This window comes from Mchenga conophoros, linkage group LG13, assembly GCF_057382185.1.
Source record: "Mchenga conophoros isolate Kocher_MC1m ecotype Shallow Benthic linkage group LG13, M_conophoros_male_GT1.1, whole genome shotgun sequence".
NCBI lineage: Eukaryota > Metazoa > Chordata > Actinopteri > Cichliformes > Cichlidae > Mchenga > Mchenga conophoros.
In genome coordinates, this window is record NC_140538.1 from 14,253,345 (window position 1) to 14,275,120 (window position 21,776).

General features: G+C 39.6%; 2 protein-coding genes across 3 annotated transcripts; both read right to left on the bottom strand.

Moving 5' to 3' along the window:
- Positions 1–2,853: 2,853 nt before the first annotated feature.
- Positions 2,854–8,072, bottom strand: LOC146560969 (alpha-2A adrenergic receptor-like). Its single transcript, XM_085243209.1, has 2 exons — positions 7,605–8,072; positions 2,854–7,412 (listed from the first exon to the last, which is right to left on the bottom strand). The coding sequence occupies exons 1-2, from the start codon at positions 7,692–7,694 to the stop codon at positions 6,498–6,500; spliced, it is 1,005 nt and encodes a 334-aa protein (XP_085099335.1). The 5' UTR covers positions 7,695–8,072; the 3' UTR covers positions 2,854–6,497.
- A 1,255-nt stretch (positions 8,073–9,327) lies between these two features.
- LOC146560970 (uncharacterized) lies at positions 9,328–21,379 on the bottom strand. Of its 2 annotated transcripts, XM_085243211.1 has the most exons (3): positions 21,336–21,379; positions 19,714–21,018; positions 9,328–10,778 (listed from the first exon to the last, which is right to left on the bottom strand). In XM_085243211.1, the coding sequence occupies exon 2, from the start codon at positions 20,591–20,593 to the stop codon at positions 19,757–19,759; it is 837 nt and encodes a 278-aa protein (XP_085099337.1). In that variant the 5' UTR covers positions 20,594–21,018; positions 21,336–21,379; the 3' UTR covers positions 9,328–10,778; positions 19,714–19,756. The 2 variants fall into 2 exon arrangements, with proteins under 2 accessions (XP_085099337.1, XP_085099336.1); XM_085243210.1 differs by lacking the exon at positions 9,328–10,778 and having other exon boundaries at positions 18,979–21,018.
- Between the last annotated feature and the right edge of the window lie 397 nt (positions 21,380–21,776).

A 21,776-nucleotide genomic window follows, 5' to 3' on the forward strand; every position in this document is an offset into this window, starting at 1 on the left:
CTCTACTAGATGTAGATGTCAGCTAAAAGTACAGAAAAATATCTCAAACCTCAAACTCAGTTCAAACATATTTCCAAATTAAAGTGCATAAATTGGATTTATCAGCTAATGTGTACAGACAGATATAAGGAATATTCACAAAAGAGCCGAGGAAGGAAGTCCCAATTTTGGGTATTCGATTAAACCAGAAATTTGTATCTGGAAACCTATCACTAATCTGTGTAGATAATCTGCCATTTCTATCAGACGGACTGCTTTCCGGGTAGAAGAAAGCCAAATTCCTGTTTGCATTAACTAGACTGCAAATGTATTAATAAATTGTGGTATAAGAAAACCTATCACTAGTGCATGAACAATAATACCTGGTGGCACAAAAACAGGGAACACATCGTTCCACTCAGGTTGCAAGCCAATAGACAGTCTCTACACAACTGTTTATTGTAGACGTACCTGTGAGATCCACTGTTGCCATCAAGGAGAGCAGCTATCAACACTGCAGGCCACAGACACTGTATTAGACTCTAAGGCTGTACAAGCCAAAGCAACGTTTTCAGAGACTAAAGAGACCTGAAAATGTGAGACACTGTACTTCATATAAATAAATAAATAAATAAATGTGTGTTCATTTTTTTCTAATTTTGCCATGTAAACTATCCAAACAGTTTTCTGTAATCAATACTTTGCATTGCAAACATTTATAAACATTAATAAAACTATTGCATCTAATATAGATAGCATATTATGTTATCCTTTAATTGAAAAAAAACAACAACAACAACAAAACAGACAAGCCTTTTCATTGAGTTAGCCATGCATGCTTTTTACAGACTGAAACTATAATTTTCTTTATCCATTCGTATCAGATTTGCACTTACAAATATCCCATTATAAATCTTAGGCTGTAGCCAAATACCTACATTACGCACAGCATTTAGCTAGCTACTTAGTTAGCATAAGAGTTCAGCTGCGTCTAACACCACTCTAACTGTTTTTTGTTTGTTATTTTGTATATATATATTAAAAATTCCCAAACATACTTCAACACAATGCCTTACCTTTTCTGGAATCTAAGAGATATTTAGTGTACAGTCTAGATTTTTCCAAGCTTGAGAAATGAGAATGAAACTCATCTCAATATCCTCAGGAGTTACTCTGGGACCAGTAGACTAGCTCATTTGATTCCACGTCACATGGTATTAACAAATTACTGCAGTGGTAATAACTTACTACAAATGTGTTGTTATGCAGCAGTCAAAGTAAAGCAATGATGTTCTTTTTAGACAGATTAAAGTAGCTCTTCATAACTGGACGAGGCATGGACCACTCCAACATCCTGTTGAAGAGATTCATTATTTTTCATATAAATGTTACATTTTGAAAAAAGCATCTGGAAAAACATTTCAGCTAATTGGAATTAAATTTTGCTTTATTCTTGCTTTATCTTTAAAATATTTTTAGTAAATGACATTAATATTTAACTGGATTGAACTTGGACCTAATCTTCAAATATTACGTGAGATCCTTGGCAATTATTTTTATTGTCTGATATTGCCATCATTCTGTCTGCATGTTGTCATGTTTTTATTTCACAATTAGATACTGTAATTTACACTAAATTACTTACTTAGACTAAACAATTAGGTGCACCCGCTCAATGGCTCTTTATCTAGGTAGCAAATCAAGCAACTCTTAAACTTAAACCAAGCATCAGGATGGGGAAGAAGGGTGATTTAAGTGACACTGAACAGAGAAAGTTGCAAGACAGCTGAGCTGAGTGTTTCAGAAACAGGTTGATCTCCTGGGATTTTCCAACACAACCATCTCTAAGGGTCACAGAGAATTGTCTGAAAGAGAAAATTCCCAGTGAGCTTTAGTTTTCTGAGTGAAAATGCCTTGTCAGTGACACCAAAGAATATCTGCGTATTGTTTGTGACAATGTCCATCACTTTATGACCACAGTGCATTCATTTTCTAATGACTGCTTCCAACAGGATAATGCATCATGTCACAATGCTCATATCATCTTAGACTGGTTTCCTGAACATGACAATTTGTTTACACTGCTCAAATGGCCTCCACTGTCACCAGATCTCCAAAAGAGTGGCTTTAGGATGTGGCGGAAATTATGTGGGAAATTTGTAGCATGGATGTCCAGTTAGCAAATTTGTAGCAACTGCCCAATGCTCTAATTTCAAAATTAACTCAAATATTCTGAGGAATCTTTACAACACCTTGCTGAATCTGTGCCACAATGATTTAAGGCAAAAAGGGGCTCCAGTCAAGTACTGGTAAGGTGTAAGTAATAAAGTGGCCAGTTTGCTTCGTCGTCTTAGAGCCTTTTAAAAAGAGATGAGGTAGAGACTGAGACTTTGCCTATAAAGCCACACATCTATCCACCTTGTTATGCCAGTGTATTGGTGTATGGTAACTGGAAGCATATTCAGAGATTAATTGTTGGGTGTCTGAGTGATGAGGACAGAAATTATTGCAAGCTTGATCGGGAGTTGGTGTTTGCATAGTTCACTTATATGTTTGTGGGTGTGTTTGATGACATCATCCGGGAGCATATGATGGTGCTGGCGGAAGACAAGGATTGAATACAATCAATACTACAGACAGGACAAGATGCCTCAGGAAGAATTATGATGTCCGGAGTAGGAAATTTGCAAGAGCTACACTCGGTATCAATGAAGGTGTGCTGCAGACGGTGATGGCACTTTCCCAGCAGGCAGAGCAGCTTGACTTGACCAAAAGAATCAAACTTGTTTTCAGACTCAGACTTTTATTAAATTATTTCTCATTTATGAGGTCACAAATTTGTCAGAACAATAGGACCTAAAAAGCTCACTCTTTCACCTTTTCCATCAATTTGCCCTTCTTATCCTCTCTCACACACACGCACTCATACCCAAAGAGTTCCTTCAGAGTGTACTTTCAAGCACATGTTGTTCATAAAATAAAATAAGTTGCTCTTTATTATCCAAGAAAGACAAAGAGTTGACCCAAAAAATGTGACTCATTTACAAACTGCTGTATAACTACAGTTCTACTCATCATATTGTGTTGGCAGTAAGTGTTCACCTATACTCTGCTTTTAGCATTTATGCAGAGATAAATGCTAACATAGGGGCCACTTCTTGAGCCTGGTTCTATTGAAGGTTTCGTCCTGTTAAAGAGCACTTCCCACTGTCGCCAAATCATTTGCTCATAGGGGGTCACATGATTGTTGGGGTTTTCTCTGTTTTATTTGCGTTGTTGTAAAATATAAATGACCTTGAGATAACTGTTGTTGTTTTTTGGCGCAGTATAAATAAAACTGAATTGAATTGAATAGATAAATGTTAAAAGCAGGACTGCTTTCATATTTCTCATTCAAGTAGCACTTGCATAAGGTATCTTTTGTGTAACTACAATCTAACCATCAGGTACTGTGAAATAAACTCGCATTAACTGAATTTGCTGATGGTTTTGATGAATAATTAAGCAGGGATTTTCTGCTGCAGCTCAATACAAACAGGAGGTAAATATGATTAAAGTAAAGCATGAATTAGTAAAGACTGTGCTGGCCGACCTAAAGAATGAACTTTGATTTGTTGCCATATTTGAAATATTTATTCAACTTCACATTATCCATGCACTTTGGCTGTCTTTATTCCTCGTTGAGGTCCTCTTTTCCCTGGGGTTTTCTTCTGGAGATCAAAAATAGTCTCTAATTACACCAGTCTTGGAAAACAGAAAACACTGGGCTGCAAAGCTATTGCAGAAACGTCCATATTTTTGATTTTCCTCCTACTATGTTGGGTTATCATTTTATAATTTCTCGCAAAGAAAAATGCAGCCATCTTCTGCATAATTAGACAGCTAGAAATATTATGCTTAAAAATATTAAACACATTCAGAAAACTAGGGACTGAAATATTTATTTTGGATGCAATGTGAGCACAGTGAGATCATGAGGCAAATTAAACAGGAGGCTCCTGCTGCTTACATCCCAGAGAATCTAATTTGATTGTCTTGCATCCTTATCAATTCAGGGGGGAGGAAGTATTATATGCCCCAGTGTGCATGATGCATTGTGCTCAAACCATAATGAATGACCCAACATTCAATTAAAAACACTCTATTCATCACCAGCTATGATTTAAACTTGTTAGTGTGACCTTGATGTTTCTCTGACTCTGTGCAATCCTGCCTTGGCAGTCCTTGTTTATCCAAGATGCACACTTTTCTCAGTGCTCTTTAATTGTCTCTAAGTTAGACCCCTTTGAGATACATGGCCAGCAGCTTTAAAGAGCACTTATTGAGTTGTAAGTGGGGAGAAATTAGAATAAAATGATGGAAGCTGAGCAGAGAGCTGCGTGAAAGTTGTAAGAACTTTCGCCAGAAGCAGCTTATAAAGGATGTCAGATGCATAAATCGCGGTGCTCTGTGGCCTGTAGAGAGGGAAATAAATCATTCTCTCTGCAGACCGTGCAAGTGGTCTTCTGTGTGCATACACTGAGATTAGCTAATGTAAGTGCTTATTTATCTAACCAACCGTCAGTCCCACAGCACGTTGAAAAAACATCCAGATATATTTGACGCAGTCAACATTTGTCTGTATTTTTGTGATTTACATATAACTCTTGTTATACTTCACGACTTCTACTTTTGCATTAATCTTTTGGCCTAGTAATGTTATGGGCCTCTTGGCATTTAATTTCTCTGTTGCTTGGTGAGTGTGTTAAAAATGTAATTTATGCATCCTGCTGCTCAAGCATAGCAGCAGACTCCAGGAGAATTGTTATTTTAATTAAAGGATGAATTCAGACGGCAATCACTGCAGTTTCATCGTTCAAACCATACTGATGTGCAGCAGTAGAAATATTTGTTTTGAATACTTTATAGTACTAAATAGTTTTTTATGTTTATTTGTATTACTAATACAAGCAGATACCTGTCAAAATGTTTCAAAAGATAATCTATTCTTATTAGGGCTGTTATAGCAGACCCTTTAGAAATTATGATTTATATCGAATAAACCCTCATTACCACAAAGCTTCCATTACAGTGTATTTTTATTTTATTCCTTTTGACAAATTGTTCGTGGGAACATTCGACAGTCAGGTCGATAGTTTGCCATTCCTAATGGATGCTGTATTTTAAGACTCTGAGACATGGCTGAACCCACACATGTGTACCACAGGAATCTCAAAACACCAGAGTCCCAAAGAACAAGCCATGGGAATCACTCTGTTGTATGAGAGGTGGCTGGGGGTGGAAATGTTTGCTAAGTTAAAACAATTATGGATGGCTTATTTACTTTATGTCAGGTTCACAGGCTGATAGTGGCTTGGAATTAGAACTATAAATAAAGGTTTTACTGTTCTGAAAAGTGTGGTTAAATAGCGACAAGACAATGAATGGTGATAACACACCAAGTAGGATAACAACGCATTGATAAGCATGTGTGGATATTAACTTCACAGTGTTTGCAGGAGCCAATCATATTTCTATTGCTCCATGACTTCTGTTTGACTCAGGGGAAGGATTTAATGATATCCTGATATGAAGGACTATAATTCACAATGAACTGAATTAGATATTGTTTTGCCACCCGTACCTCCAAGGCATCATTTTCTCTTCATATAATTGTCTTGTTCATGCATTTGTTGTTTGAGAATAGTTGGTGCTGTGGGGATAGCGTCCTTTGGGTGCAACTTGTTATTATGACTTCCTGCTATTGATTGCACTATACAAAGTATGCATTTTTTTATTGGCAATATTGTAGCATTTACAGTTATCTACATTTCTTAAATGTGTTTATGTTTTTAATTCAATTGGCATAGACAGAGAAGCTTATGTGCATCGATGTGGCATTCCTTCAGCCTGCTGTGAGCGCATCACTAAGGTTCAAACATAATACTTATATGCTTATTTAAACTCCTTTGACATTCTTGTGGATTTACAGTAATGTATAATTTTCACTAGTAATCATTTTCTTCAGCTACTCCATGAACAGTCACGTTGATGAAGCCGTGGCATGTTTATTGTGGTAACGTCTAAGCCAAATGTCTGCCTTTGTATTACCAACATGGACAATTTTGCATATGTTGAGCAGACTCTGTTGCAATATGCTTCTGCTGTCTTCTACAAGCTATTAACTTTGAAGCTAAAAACAAACACAGGATATCAGTTTAAATACTGTATACCAGCATACACACGTAGAAAATGTGCATCATCAACATTGATACAACTTCACAATATCAAAGCTTTAACTCACAGGTTGTCCAAATATAATACGAGCTGTGTAGCAAATGCACATCATGGATTTAAGTATGATTTAATATCGCAAAAACTAACACTTAGTATCAATAAAACATTAATATATAACAGAAAAAATGCCCTTTTCTTTTTCAAATATTCAATATTGTCTAATATTTTCAAAGGTTACAATTACAGATAAATGTATGACCAAACGCCCTTTAGTGTTCGAAATGAATGCATAAAACTATTTATTACACTCTTCTGTCCCTTTTACAAAGGATCTTTTTAAAAGATTTCCTGAAGTCATTATTGAATACAGTGTATATGACGGGGTTTAGTGAGCTATTGCAGTAACCTAACCAGAAGAACATTTTGAACAGGGTCTCTGGCACACAGCACTTGTCACACACAGCGGTGAGCGTGTATGTGAAAAAAAAGGGGAACCAGCAGAGAACAAACACTCCCATGACTACAGCCAGAACAAATGTAAAGCGCCTCTCTCTGTACTGCCTTCCTTTCCACCTTCTCCCTCTCTCGCGGGACTCCGGCTGTGGTTTTGAAGCGCTTTCTCCGGGATTCACCTGAGTCACTTTTGCTGTTTTCATAGCCTTCTTCTTTGTAAGTGAACATAGGATTGTTTCATTCCCATCGGAAGAGGAGGGTTCTTCCTCCACATCAAGCTCATTAGCCTCTTTACCGTCTTCTCCTCTCACCTCCCTCTGTTCTCTGTCTTTTCTCTCCAGCGTGTCCAAACCGAACTTTGGGTCTTCTGAGTTCCCATTGTGTCTTTGCCTTTCTCCAGGTGGGGCTCTTGTTCTTTTCTTGGCAATCTGGTAGATTCTAACATACACCGTAATCATAATGACACAGGGTACAAAGAAGGAGGCACAACTGGAGAATATGATGTACCATTTCTCACCATTAATGTCACATTCAAGACTGTCTGTTTTGTCCTTTTTCGCTGTGATAAGCGGAGGAAATGAAATGAGAGCTGCCAGTATCCAAACTAAGCAGACTTTGCCTTTAATCCTGAGTGGTGTCCTTCTCAGGTTATACTCAATGGCTTGTGTGACAGACCAGTATCTGTCCAGGCTTATTGCACACAGATGAACAATGGATGATGTGCAGAAAAGAACATCCAAAGCCAGGTAGATTCCACACCATACCTTCCCAAAGAACCAATAACCCATTAGTTCATTCGCTAAAGAGAATGGCATCACTAAAGTGGCAACCAGGATGTCTGCACATGCTAGAGAGACTAAAAATAAGTTCTGAGGTGCTCTCAGGACACGGCTTGTCATCACAGCAATTACTACCATGACATTACCAAACAGTGTTAGCAGGATAAGGATACCCACCAGGATTGTTAGAGGCACAGAGGTCTGCACAGTATAAGGGTTCCTCCCAGGCAAAGTCACATTTCCACTGTTGAAGATAAAACAACCCATCAGAGTGAGCTGTGGTGTCGATGGTATGGTCTGAACGGGGCTCTGTCAGGAGGCTTGGAAGCTGTGCTCCAGCAGTCTATTAATTGCATCCATTCAAGAACACGGCACAGAGTTGAGGCTTTTCATTTTGTTCACTGGAAGAGTTTCCTTCAAAGATATCTATTCTTCTTTTCTCTTTGTCAATTAAAAAATAGAGACCAAAAAAAGCAAGAATTGGGTTTTTTTTTTAATATAAACTAAAAAGACAAACAAGCAGTAAAAGAAATAAAGGGAACCTATTTATTCCGTTTTTCACATAAGATAGTTTTAAGAGTACTAAAAAAAAATCTTTATCCACTAACCTTCAAGAATAAAAGCTTCTGCTAAATCCCCTGGAAGGTTTTGTAAAACAGACTTATATTGCAGGCAGATCTTTTCGTCTAGTGCTGCTGAAGAGGAGCTCATCTTTTATATAGGCTTATCTGACGCTGGGGATCTGTGATGCTGGAATGGGCGGGGCTCATCTCACACTGGACATTTAACAAGAGATTGGGGGTTGTTCTAAGACCATGAAACCACTGGCTGATCGTGACAATAATAATATTGTTGATTTATAGAAACAATATATGTAGTCTATTAAATTAAATTAGAATGGATTAAAAGTACACACTGGGTTTTTCATTTCTGTTCCATGAACAGATGGTGAGATGTTTTAAAGGAAAAATATCTGGATTGTTAGAGACGATTAAAGCTGCTTATAGAATCTTTTTTTTTCTTTTTCAAATATATAATGACAAGATATCAAAATCAGAGTGAATGAGCTGAGGAAAAAAGCTTAAATGCTTAACCTTTTGTAACTTTCTTCTAATAGCACTACATTTTCAAGCCCAGTCTAATAAATTATTAAACCTATGTGTACCAGGTAGGATACACTGATGTGATGATTATGTTCAGGTTTTACCCACTACCTGTATGCACTACTTTACTAAGTCACAAGCATGCTCACCAAGCTGCATTACTTGTTTCACTTTTAGTTCGCTATGTTTTTCGAAAACAAAAGTGCACACAAACCCAAGGTAATTCATGGCATTAGATTGGATTAAACAGCTTCAATAGTTAAATGTCAAAAAGCAGGTTTGTCAGCTAAATTCTTTATCCTGTGATATGGATAAGTCTTGAGCCATCACTCACTTCCTGATGTTTTGCTTGGGAAATAGATGCAGACATTTAATGAAACATGTAGCTATAAATGAAAATAAAACATTAAAGGAAAAACAGATAAATTAAAGAGCATGAAAATCAATCTTTGGTATGACCACTTTTGCTCTTCAACACAAAATAAACTTTCTCCAAATTTTCTTCTTTAAGCAGTCTTCAAGATTAGCTCGTCAGGCTTTCAGGAAGACATTTAAAATGTGTTTGAATGTTGAGGGGTGTTGTGGAAGTTTTTCCATTTAAATAAAGCCTGCAGACAAGCGGTGAGTGGTAGCTAACATTCTTTAATCAACACAAAGAATAGAAAACCAAGCTTGGTGGAGAACCTGCATCATCGCGGGGCAGACGGTCAGCCACTGCTCTCTCCTTCTTCAGGAACAAAAGGCAGTACACAGCTGTTTCACACCTTAAGGTTCACACTCCCTTGCTACCTCCCACAGTCCACAGGGGACAAAAGACTCTTCCCATGGAGTTGTCTGCTTCCCCCAACTTCCTTACCAGACCCCCACTCCCTGTCTAACTGCACGAGTGTGAGACATGCTAAATTTCAGTGGCACCAAGGCATTATACAATAAAAATAATGTGATTAACACATAAATAAACGAAATTCGTATACAATCCCACCCTTTGATTCTTAAATCAAACCTTAAGAATCACATTAATAACAGAATTTCTTTCCTGACATTCTGTATATCACATCAACATTATTGTACACTTAAAGGAGTTTCACACTGTGTATCCTCACTTCACTGTTCTCTCACCACCCTTTGGTCATCTTTAATCATGCTCACAATCTAAGCTCTCACATGCAAATGGAAACAACAATGATACAGAGGAAAGGCCCTCTCCAGAATATCAAAGTATGCATGGCAGAGTGAAACAGCATTTTGTTGTCAGTCATTCCCCAGTCACGGTCATGGCTCCTGGTGTCTGTGCCATTTACAGAGTCCTAATTCCAACCCTGATCTTCCTCTGCGCATCTGTATGCACACTTTCTCACAGTGACCTCTGCATTGCAAGCAATACAAGGTCATGAATAACACACTGCTGATAAATTCACAAAGACACAGAAAGTGGCATTTAAAAGGTTAAGTCGGCATGGCCCAGAGTTCCTAGGATTTACCAAGGATGTTGCTGTCACAGTTCTGCTCCTGTGAAAAAGAAACATACATACATACATCCACCCTATTGTCACTGTCTGGGTGGAGGTGCAATCTTGCACATTGGTGTCAAGTCAGTCAAGCTTTTGTCAGTCCAGTCAGTTCCCCTTTTTTTCTTTTAATTGCTGATAGCAGAACCTCTCATGTCACATTAAGTTTCTAGTGCCAGCAATATGATGCCATTTCAAAAAAAAGAAAAAGAAGAATTTAGACTGGATTACCTCGCTGAACCTTTTGTGTCCCAAATGAGTGGCTTTTTCCAGAGCCCATTTAATGTGGAGAAGCTCACTTGCAATCGTTTCCCGACGAAGTGTTGTGTAGCGCTTTCAATTCCAATCGTACAGGCCTGCTCTCCTCTTTGCAGTGCTCCAGACACTTTTCAATTCTCCACGCAAGGCAGTCGTTTTTTCTTCCCAGTTTCCTAAACCCAAATTTCAGTTTCCCACACTAAAACAGCCTTCCTCCATGCATCCTCCTGCCCCACTATGGACTCCTCTCCCCACTCATTGTCAGACCAGTGGCAGTCAGTTCTCTTCCAGCTTTGTCCTGTGTTTTCCACTGTCTCATCTTGCCATTTTGCTCCAAAAGTGTCAAATGTCACACTCAGAAAGTCTTCTCAAAGGTCCCTTCCCTTCAGTTCAGACTACTTCCATTGGGAAGGAGGTTCTGCAGCATCCGGTCCCGAACCAGCAGACTGAGAGACAGCTTTTTCCATCAGGCCATCAGACTGCTGACACACGTAGATATACATATACACATTTAGTAATGCATACACTCTTATAATGTACATATATGTAACACCCCTCCCACGTTCTATTGAGAGGGGCCCTGGGTTCCTGTTGTTACTTTCCTATTGATACTCCCTTTTTAATGCTTATGGTATTAAATATGCAATAAAACTACACTATATGGAAATAAATCACACACAAGCAGGTCAATTATAAAGTTAACTCCACTTTAGTGAATGCTTAATTAACAACACAAAAGAAAATAAGTAAAATCAATAAAGTTTGTTAAACAATGGTAAGGTATCTACCTCAACAGAAACAAAATAATCAACTAATATTGTGGGCCCACACGCACTCTCACCAAACACACACACACACCTCAAGTGCTACAGTCTTTCTGCTAGCAAACCCCTCGTTGCAGTCGTGGCTCGGGTGTGTCACTACCCGATCCGTACCGGAAACCCGATCGGTACCCCGCATGCGCAAATCTTACGTCACTTCCTCTCTTTGCGACATTCAATATATTTGAATGATGCGGTTAGCGCCCAGTTAGCTCCTAGCATTTCTCAACAGCTCTGCCTTCTTTTCGACTGCCCGGGACATTTAAACAATGGATAATCCGTATACAAAGAAATTCATGCTTTTCTCCTCAACAGAGAGCGTCCCCCGATTGAGCAACAGCGCCGTAAAATAAGAAGAATGGCGCCTAATTACAGAGTTAATAATGCAGACTTTGTAATATCTCACGTGTAGATTCATCAGCCAGATTAAGTGTTTACTGACAGTGATAGCGCACATCATCATCACTATTCCAACAATCCTCTCCTCACAGACAAGCATAAACACACTCGACTATCGCTAAATCAGATTTAACACACGTTTGTAATGACGATAATTCAGTTTATAATAGGGTTTATTCGCTCGGTCAGCAGGTGGCGGTATCCTCGTACACTGGGGAGTAAACTGCCATTAAACGAACAGATTGCTTAAGATGGCGGCGCGCACAGACGCAGCGGCCCGGAGCTCCTACACTTTTGCACTTTTGGTGGTACTGTGTATTATTTCACACAGTCTGGGGTTACTTCAATACAACAGAGATGATCTACTACAACTAAGCCGTGGAGATCTTCAACTAACATCCGAGTATCTCATCCCCCCGGAGATCGTTAAGCAACCCCCGGGGCTACCCGCAACAGCAAGCCGCAGGAGGAGACGTTGCGATCGGAGGCAGAAGAGAGGCAAGCGGGGAGGCCTGTGGGCACGGCTAAAGACTAGTCCGTTTAAACCACCACTCCCGATCATATTCCTCTCCAACGCCCGTTCAATCCGTTACAAACTGGATGAAATACGACTGCAGATCGCCACTCGACGGACTTTTAATAACTGTTCGTGCATGATTTTCACTGAAACCTGGCTGGACAGCGCCATTCCCGATGCGGCTATCGATCTAGCAGGCCGCACCGCCTATCGAGCCGACAGGTCTGCGGACTCGGGTAAGAAGACTGGCGGGGGGCTGTGCATCTATATTAACAACCTTTGGTGCACGAACGTCACGGTAACGGAAAGACTGTGCAGTACAGAGGTAGAACTGTTGGTGTTAAAGTGCCGTCCATTCTATCTCCCTCGGGAATTTTCTGCCGTTTACATCTGCGCTGTTTACATTCCACCAGATGCTAATGCTAAGCTAGCGTTAGCACAATTGAGCAGCAGCATCAATAACAGCCTGGTAGCACACCCGGACAGTGTCTTTATTGCGGCTGGGGATTTTAACCACGCGGACCTGAAATCTGTACTTCACAATTTCCACCGTAATGTGAAGTGTGCTACCAGAGGAGATAGAACGTTGGACCAGGTGTACACCAACATGGCGAATGCGTACAGAGCCCAGGCTTATCCCCACCTGGGTCTGTCAGACCATCTCTCCCTTCTGCTACACCCAATATACACACAAAAGATCAAGAGCACTGGGATTACAACCAAAACCGTGAGAACATGGCCGCAGGATGCTATTCCGATGCTTCAGGACTGTTTCCACTGCACAGACTGGGATGTATTCAAGGTGCAGGACACTGACAATCGTGTCGCATTGGACAGTTACACCTCCACTGTCTTGGACTACATCTGTTTCTGTGTGGACAATGTAACAACTTGGAAACGATTCCGTGTGTTCCCTAATAATCCACCCTGGATGACACACGGAGTTCAACAACTTATTCGAACAAGGAACAACGCTTTCAAATCCGGGGACCAGGAGGCATACACTGCTGCCAGGGCCAACCTGAGAAGAGGCATCAAGACTGCCAAGCAGCAGCACAGGAGGCGTATCGAGGCCAGGTTTGAGAACAACACAAACCCAAGGCAGGTCTGGGAGGGCATCAGGGCTATCACGGACTACAAAAGAAGAACACCATCACCCTCAGCCGACAGTTCTACTCTGGCTGAGGATCTAAATCTCTTTTATGCCCGTTTTGATAGGGAGAACACCGACCCTGTCCTGTCCCCTCTCCCCTCAACCGACCCTGCTCCGGTCCTGAGCACTCATGAGCTGAGGCGTGTGTTCCGGAGCATTAACACCAGGAAGGCGGCCGGGCCGGATGGAGTGCTGGGCCGGGTGCTAAAAGACTGTGCTGCGGACCTGGCGGACGTCTTCACCTCTATATATAACACCTCGCTGTCCTGTTCACTGGTACCATCCTGTTTCAAAGCAGCAACCATCGTTCCCATCCCAAAACAGTCAAATGTCACATGTCTGAACGATTTCAGACCTGTGGCACTCACCCCCATTCCCGCCAAATGCCTGGAGAGACTGGTCATTAAACACATCAGAGCTGCTTTTCCACCATCCCTGGACTCGCACCAGTTTGCATACAGGGAGAACCGGTCAACCGAGGATGCGATCGCCACAGTGCTGCACACATTACTGAAGCACTTGGAACACAGGAACACCTATGCACGGCTCCTCTTTGTAGACTACAGCTCGGCTTTTAATACCATCCGGCCATACAAACTCCGTCCCAAACTCCACCAACTGGGACTTAACTCCTCTCTGTGCAACTGGATTGTGGACTTCCTCACTAACCGTAGACAGAGTGTCAGAGTGGGTAAGAACACCTCTTCCACCCTTGTGGTCAACACCGGTGCCCCTCAGGGGTGTGTTCTGAGCCCTCTGCTATACACTCTCTTCACCCATGACTGTATTTCCTCCTGCGCGTCCAATCTCATTGTTAAGTTTGCAGATGACACCACAGTGCTCGGACTTATATCCAACAATGATGAGACAAACTATAGGACAGAGGTGCAACAACTAGAGTCATGGTGCCATGACAATAACTTGGTCTTAAACACCAAAAAGACCAAGGAGATCATTGTAGATTTCCAGAAGAGGGGTCATAACAACCATCTGCCTCTCTTCATTGGCAGTGAGGCGGTGGAGAGGGTGAGCAGTTTTAAATTCTTGGGGGTAATTGTGACCGAGGACCTGTCCTGGGGCAACCATATCACCTCAGTTGTACGGAAGGCCCAACAGCGCCTCTACTACCTGAGGAGACTGCGGAGCGCACACATTCCCAGATCTCTGATGTTGAACTTCTACAACTGTGCCATCAGCAGCGTTCTGACGTATGGATTTCTAGTGTGGTTCCCCAGCTGCACCAAGGCCGATCAGCAAGCACTCCAGCGGGTGGTGAAAGAAGCTGGCAGAATTATTGGAACAAGTCTGCCAGAGATCAGTAATATCTTCCCCACTCGCTGTCTGAGGAGGGTGCACAGTATCCTGCGGGACCAACATCACCCTGCGCGCCACCTTTTCCATCTGCTGCCCTCAGGGAGAAGGTACAGGTCTATACAGGCCAGAACATCCAGACTGGCCAACAGCCTGTATCCACAGGCTGTGAGGCTCCTGAACTCTCTGCCCCCCTCTCACGGACAATAACCATATCCAACTTCTTAATAGCAATGAACTGGTCTGCATTGGTGCATCATATCTTTATTCTCTTCCCCCTCCTGCCCCCCCCCCCCCCCTCTTTCTTAAATAGATAACTATCATATCTGATATCATATCTCACAGTACAATAATATTGAATGGGTTGCATTGTTGTATTTTGTCATGTTTCTCAGGTCTTTGTCTGAATTTCTACGAACATTATTGCTAAGGATTGTCTTATTGCATTGGAGTCACACTGGGTTAAATATGTACACTTGGGTTTTAAGGGGTATTTATTATTTTCTTCTTTTTTTTGGGTTGTATGGAAGCCCCAAACGCAATTTCATTGTTCTTGACAATGACAATAAATAAATAAATACTAAATACAGAAGAAGAAGAAAACATCTGCACATGCGCGGTACGGATCGGGTAGACCCGATTTGTACGGTCAGACTTTACACATGCGCAGTAAGGATCGGAGAGTCCTGATCCGTAACTTTCTTTTTATTTTTCGTTTTTGTCTACATTGTACTGAAATGCTTCATTATTGCAAACATTTTAAGATATACTTGTTATTCTTAACATCTTAACAGATACTCTGACCCATAACTATCGTAAAACGCTACGACCGGAAGTAGAGACCTTTCGCGCATGCGGGGTACGGATCGGGTTTCCGGTACGGATCGGGTAGTGACAGGGTGCGTTTGGACCTAAAACAATATGGTCGCTTCACTTGTTTTTTTGTTTTTTTTTTGTTTGTTTTGTTTTTTCATACTTTAATTAAATTTATGCACATATTACAATCTCTCATTGGGAGACAACATTAGTGCAACAACATCTTGAAAAGGTTGAATAAGAAACCAAACGGAAAAAAACAAAAAAAAAAACAAAAAAACACATATATACATATACATAAATATATGAAGGCCATTTTTATGACATATAACAGTTTCCTTTCTGCGAACACTTTAACATACATGTGGCTTACTTAGTACACCAAAAACACAATCATTAAAAGGATAGAGATTGAGTCCCATTGTCGCATATCAAAGCAGCCTCTTTACATGAATCCCTCAGTAATTCTAAAGATGACAAAAAAGATTTTAATTCAATTTTCAATACAGTTAGGGAAGGTCTTTTACTTTGCCATTTGCATTTGTGTATGTGGTATTTGCCCATAATTATCACCACCTTGTGTAGCATGGACAGTTCCTTAGATGGATCACCATTATTATATAAAACTTGTGTTAGAGTCAGTGGGGTCATCCCCTCTATTCTTATACTCGACCAGTCTACTAGATCTTGCCAAAAGTCAGTTGTTACTGAGCAGGAAAAAAACAAATGATCAATACTTTCCACATTTTGTGAACAAAATCCACATGGCTCTACCTCAAACCCAAACCTTTTTTTAAGCATTTCAGCTGCTGGGTAATATCCATTAATTATTTTAAATTGCATTTCTTTGACTTTGGGGGGGATAGGCCATTTTAAAAAGTGCGTATATTTGTTCGTTATTTTAATATTACTCCCTTTTAGTTTTGTGTTACTGTTAAAGTCGTGAAATAATTTGTTTTTAAATATCTTGTTCATGGTTTTATTATTACAGTTTTTATCCGGCAAAAGAATCTGGTTTAGATGTAAAGAAGGTAGACTAATTCGTGCCTTAGAGTAATACAAATAACCTTGAATCAAACTCAACAGAGGTAAGGGGATTGCCTTACAAACCTTGTCATATTCTCTAAGGGAACACTGAATGTTAAACTTAGCCTTAAAAACACCCACTGAGAGAAACTGACCCCTTTCATCAAGTAAGTCTGTTATGAAGATTGTGTTTTTTTCAAACCACTCTTTAATAAACAATGACTTCTTATTAATTGTAATTGTTCTGTTATTCCACAAGGTGGAGCAATGTGGTGAAAAGTTATGGGCAAACACCATCTTCCAATAAGACAAGACCTGCTTATGATATTCTGACAGTTTCACAGGCAACTTCAATATATCAAAATCACATTTCAGGAGAAAATCCAACCCTCCCACCTTTTTGAAAATATTTTTTGGGATATGGAACCATATGGAGTCAGGTTTCAAGAGGAAGGCTTTTATCCAGTTTATTTTAAATACTCCAACCATTGATTGAAAATCAGTTGACTTTATACCACCTTTAGCGTAATCTTTGACAAGTTGTGATTTTTTAATGTAATGTGTTTTATTGCGCCAAATGAATTGATAGATTATAGAGTTAATCTTTTTAATACTTTTCGGGGTAATGTATAGTGAGTATGCTGGATAAACCATCTTTGAGACGCCCTCTGATTTGGATAATAGATTGCGTCCAAAAATTTTAATATCTCTCGTCAACCAATGATTTAGTGTTTTGGACATGCCATCAATTTTGTCTTTCAGGTTTTTTGATTCTCTAGTGTTGATGTCTTTGTCTAAATAGATGCCTAGATACTTAACTTCATTTTTCACTGGAATCGTCCTCATGCTATTTTCCAAACAATCATAAAGTGGCAAAAGTTCACACTTCTTTAGGTTCAGACACAAGCCTGAAGCTTTAGAAAAAATTGAAATGACATTCAATGCTTTCTCGAGTATTGATTTATCCTTTAAAAATATTACTGTGTCGTCTGCAAACTGACTTATTTTCAGTTCAATATCAAAAATGTTTATTCCTTCGATGTCTGAATGGTTCACAATGAGGTAAGCCATTAATTGAGTGCAAAGAATAAATAATTTTGGAGAAATTGGGCAACCCTGTCGAATTCCACAGAATATGTCTATCCTAGATGTTATGCCTGGATTGAGCGAAACATAACTATAAATTTGCTTGTAGAACAGTTTGATCACTTTGCAAAATTTGTTTCCAAATCCAAAAAGTTCTAAAGATCTAAATCAAAAATTATGGTCTATTGAATCAAATGCTTTAAAAAAGTCAATAAATAGTATTAAACTTTCTGAATTAATAAAGGATCGATAGTCAATCATATCTAATATTAATCTTATGTTATTATAAATCTGCCTTCCTTTGATAAACGCTGATTGGCACTCATCAATCAATTTGGTTAAGACGCTTTTAAGCCTATTTGCATAGGCTAATAATTTGTAGTCGTTACATAAAAGTGTTATGGGTCTCCAATTGTCTAGCATTTGTAAATCTTTGTTTGGTTTGGGTAATAAGGTTATTAATCCTGTTTTCATTGTTGGGGATAGTTCTTCATTTTTTAAACAATCCAAAAAGCCATTAAATAACAAATCTTTAATGTCTTGCCAAAAGGTTTTATAAAATTCAATCGTTAAACCATCAATTCCAGGCGATTTTCCATTTTTCATTTGTTTTAGAGCTGTATCTAATTCGGATATTTTCAAATCTTCTTCTAACCATGTTTTATCATCCTCTTCCAATTTTTTAACCTGATCTTTAATCATATCAAAAAAGATATCTGCATTTTCTTTTTCAGTTCTTGATTTATACAGATTACTATAGAACATGTTAATTTCCTCACTTATTTTGTTTGGTTCCTCAATTATAGTACCATCCTTACTCAATTTAGTTATTTTTTTCTTTGTTTGTCTACGCTTCTCTAGACTATAGAAATAAGATGAATTTTTTTCTCCATGCTCAATCCACTTGGCTCTAGACCTTACATATGCTCCTTTAGCTTTAATCAAGTACACCTCATCTAGCTTATTTTGTAAAGATTGTAAGCGTTCTGACTCTTCCGCAGTCATACAGGGTTTACCACATAATAAATGAATTTGTTCAATTAGATTTTTCTGTTCACATACGCGTAGGGCAGACACTTTCTTTCCCGTTTCTATAGCTAATTGTTTCACACTATATTTAAACCATTCCCATTTACTGACATTAGTCATGCTCATATTGTTAATTTCTGATTTAAGTTCTTTAACTTGTTTACAGAAGTCTTCGTTTTATAATAAACTATTGTTAAATTTCCATATGTTGTCAGATCATTGTTGTTTACGTAGAGATAATAAGAGACTTATCAGACAATGATCAGGGTTGACTGGGTCTCACATTTCGTAACATATGATGATACTGTTTGGGAGACAAGCCAATAATCTAATCTTGAACATACGTTTTTATTTGATGGACTAAACCAAGTATATTTCTTCGTATTTGGGTTTGTCATCCTCCAATAATCGATCATATTGGTTGTCGTACATAAGTCACAAATAATGCTTTCGTGTTCTGGTTGATTTCCTCTTTGTGGTTGTCTGTCAAGCCATGAGTTAGGAGCCAGGTTAAAATCGCCTCCAATTATCACCTGGGTAGAACCATATGTAGTACTCCACTTTGCAATTAATTTACTTAAGTTAGACATCATATTTCTATTTAGCGACCTGTTATTGTATCCATACACGTTAATAAGAATAATTTTCTGTTCACAGACTTCTACCAACACCATGATCCAATGCCCCATTCCGTCGCTTTTATGATCAATAACTCTCCCTGCAAATTTGTTGAATAAGATCATTACTCCTGCTGAGTGAGTAGTACCATGTGAATAAAGAATACTATCTCCCCATTGATGTTTCCAAAATGTTTCCTCTTCCTTACCAGAATGTGTTTCTTGTAAAAACAAAATGTTTGCCTTAATTTCCTTGCAGAATAAAAACATGGCCTTACGTTTGACATTGTTTTTTAAGCCTCGAACATTTAAGGAACTTAATAGAACAGCCATCTATAAGATAAACAAAAAACAAAAACAAAAAACGCAAGAACAAAATACAAAACAAGAACAGTAACGGCTTCCTTGGCACTTACTAGAAGAAAAAAAAGTGCTTGAAGCGGGAATAAGCCTAGTGTCCTACCTATGTAATCATAACAGTACTCCGACCCTATCACAGTACTACCCCTTTCTATATGCGGCAATTTAGCTCTGTATAGCTCACATTTAACTACGACTTTGCTTTTTGACCCTCTCCTATTTTTTATTTGTGTATTTTTAACAGATATGTATATATAAACATATATATACACACATACATACCCACATTTTATGGTTAACTTGTAGTGACTTCTTCAAGTGCATCTCACAGATCGATCCTTTTACCGTCTATTATTGCATAACCCTCCTTTAGGAATGCTCTTTTGCCGTTGTTTCGAGCTTCCTGCACCTTGGGCCACAGCTTGATCCGAGCTTCACGGTCTTCTTTGGAGAAGTCTTCTTTAAATTTTATGTTCAGTTCTTTGCAGACCCTGGCCTCTTTGGATTTCCTCCATACTTCATCCCTTGCCGTCCTCATGCTGAACTGTATGGTGATTGGTCTTGGCACCTTGTTGCTCACTGCATTGTCTTTCTTCCCCAGTCGGTGTACTGTATCAACCATGAGCTGTAGTTTTTCCACTGATACAGGAACCACTCTTGTTAGAATGCCGATCACTGTTTCACGTGTATTCTCGTTGTCCTTCTCTGTCAGACCTAAAATTCTGAGGTCCCATCTTCTGCGGTAACGTGCACTCTCCCGACAGCTCTCCTTTAATTCTTTGTTTTCCTTCATCAGCGACTCCACCTTCGTCGTCAGCTTGTCAATTTCCTCTCTGTTTTTGTGGGTCGCCTGTGTATTTACTTCAATGCGTTGTTCGAAGGCTTCCAACTTCTTTTCAAGCGAATCAAACCTTTCCTCGCATCTCTTTGTGAAGCCAAGTAAAACTTCATATACATTCTTGATGCTCACCTGCTTCTCAGTTATTTTGCTTTTCATTTTTTTGGGATTGGGACTTGGTAACGGAGTGTGGTCACCTATGGGTCTTCCGATCTCTTTCTGAAGTTCCATCTCTTCTATATCTTCATCCTCACATGCTTCCCGCATAGCAGCAAGGTTGTAATCATGGTCGGAGAGGCTACCTGTTAGCTTGGGGTTAGCCATTTTTATCGCTCTAAGTTTATCTTTGTGTCTGCCTGAAGGTCTGTCAAAGTAACTTCCAGGGGGTTTCGCTTGCGTTCTACTTCCTTTGGAGTAACAGTTTGTCAGTAAAGTATTTTACAGGACATCAAAATCACGTTTCTTAATCAGACCCGCAGATTGTACAACCGCTTATTCCGCCATCTTTCTCTCCCCGGTCGCTTCACTTGTTGCCAAGCAGTAAAAATAAAAAGCACGTGCAAACAACAGTACTCACACCTCCAGGCAGTTCAAGGGGATAGCGGGGAAACTGGGTCACGGCTACCAGCAGGCCGCGGCAGCAGCACTCACAGTCGTCCTTTCCACGTGCTCCCACGTGAACACATAACTTCAGCACACCAGCAGAAGGGACCTCTCTGACACGCCAGCAAGACGTCCGTCTCCTCCTACTGAATCACACAACCCCGCTAAATGCCAGTTCACATGCGATAACATTCAATCTTAGCATTAGCTTAATAAATAAAAACAGAGCAAGTCAACTTTATTTGTCAATTCTGCCACATGTACAGGACATACAGAGAATAGAAATTTCGTTACTCTCAAACCCTAGATGAGCAGAACAAGAGCTTAGCGAATATGCTAGGCTACGCTAGCGGCTATGTTAGCAGTTGTGCTAGTGGCTGTGTTAGCGGCTAGTCGCGGTTAGCAGTTAGCCCGTTTTACACAATAACATTGGGTTCAAGTGTCAGACAAAATTCACATTTACCTCACAGTAGGGTACAACAGTTCTCGACTCCGGTTAACTATCCGTCAACCCGAAAATACGTCGGTCGCCCTTCTATGAACTCTGCGTTCAGTTTTTTTTTTTTATAAATTTTATTTAACAAACAATGAGTATACAACATACGAACAGATGAAGTATACAAAACAACAGAACATGAACACACAAAACCAGGGGTAAAAGAAAAAGGTAACAATTATAAGAATACACGCAAAAATTCACATACATAAATTGTTTTGAGAGCCTTTTTTTTTTGGTGGAGTCTGATATTGAATGTATGTACATTTCCACATCCTTAAAATAATGACAGAAATATGGTGTTTTGTTAAACTCCGCGTTCACTCGACACTGTTCAGCTCTCGTCTCTCTCGCTTCCTGCAGAGTGCACAAGGCTCCCCACTTACTTCCACCCCTCTATCTGAGACT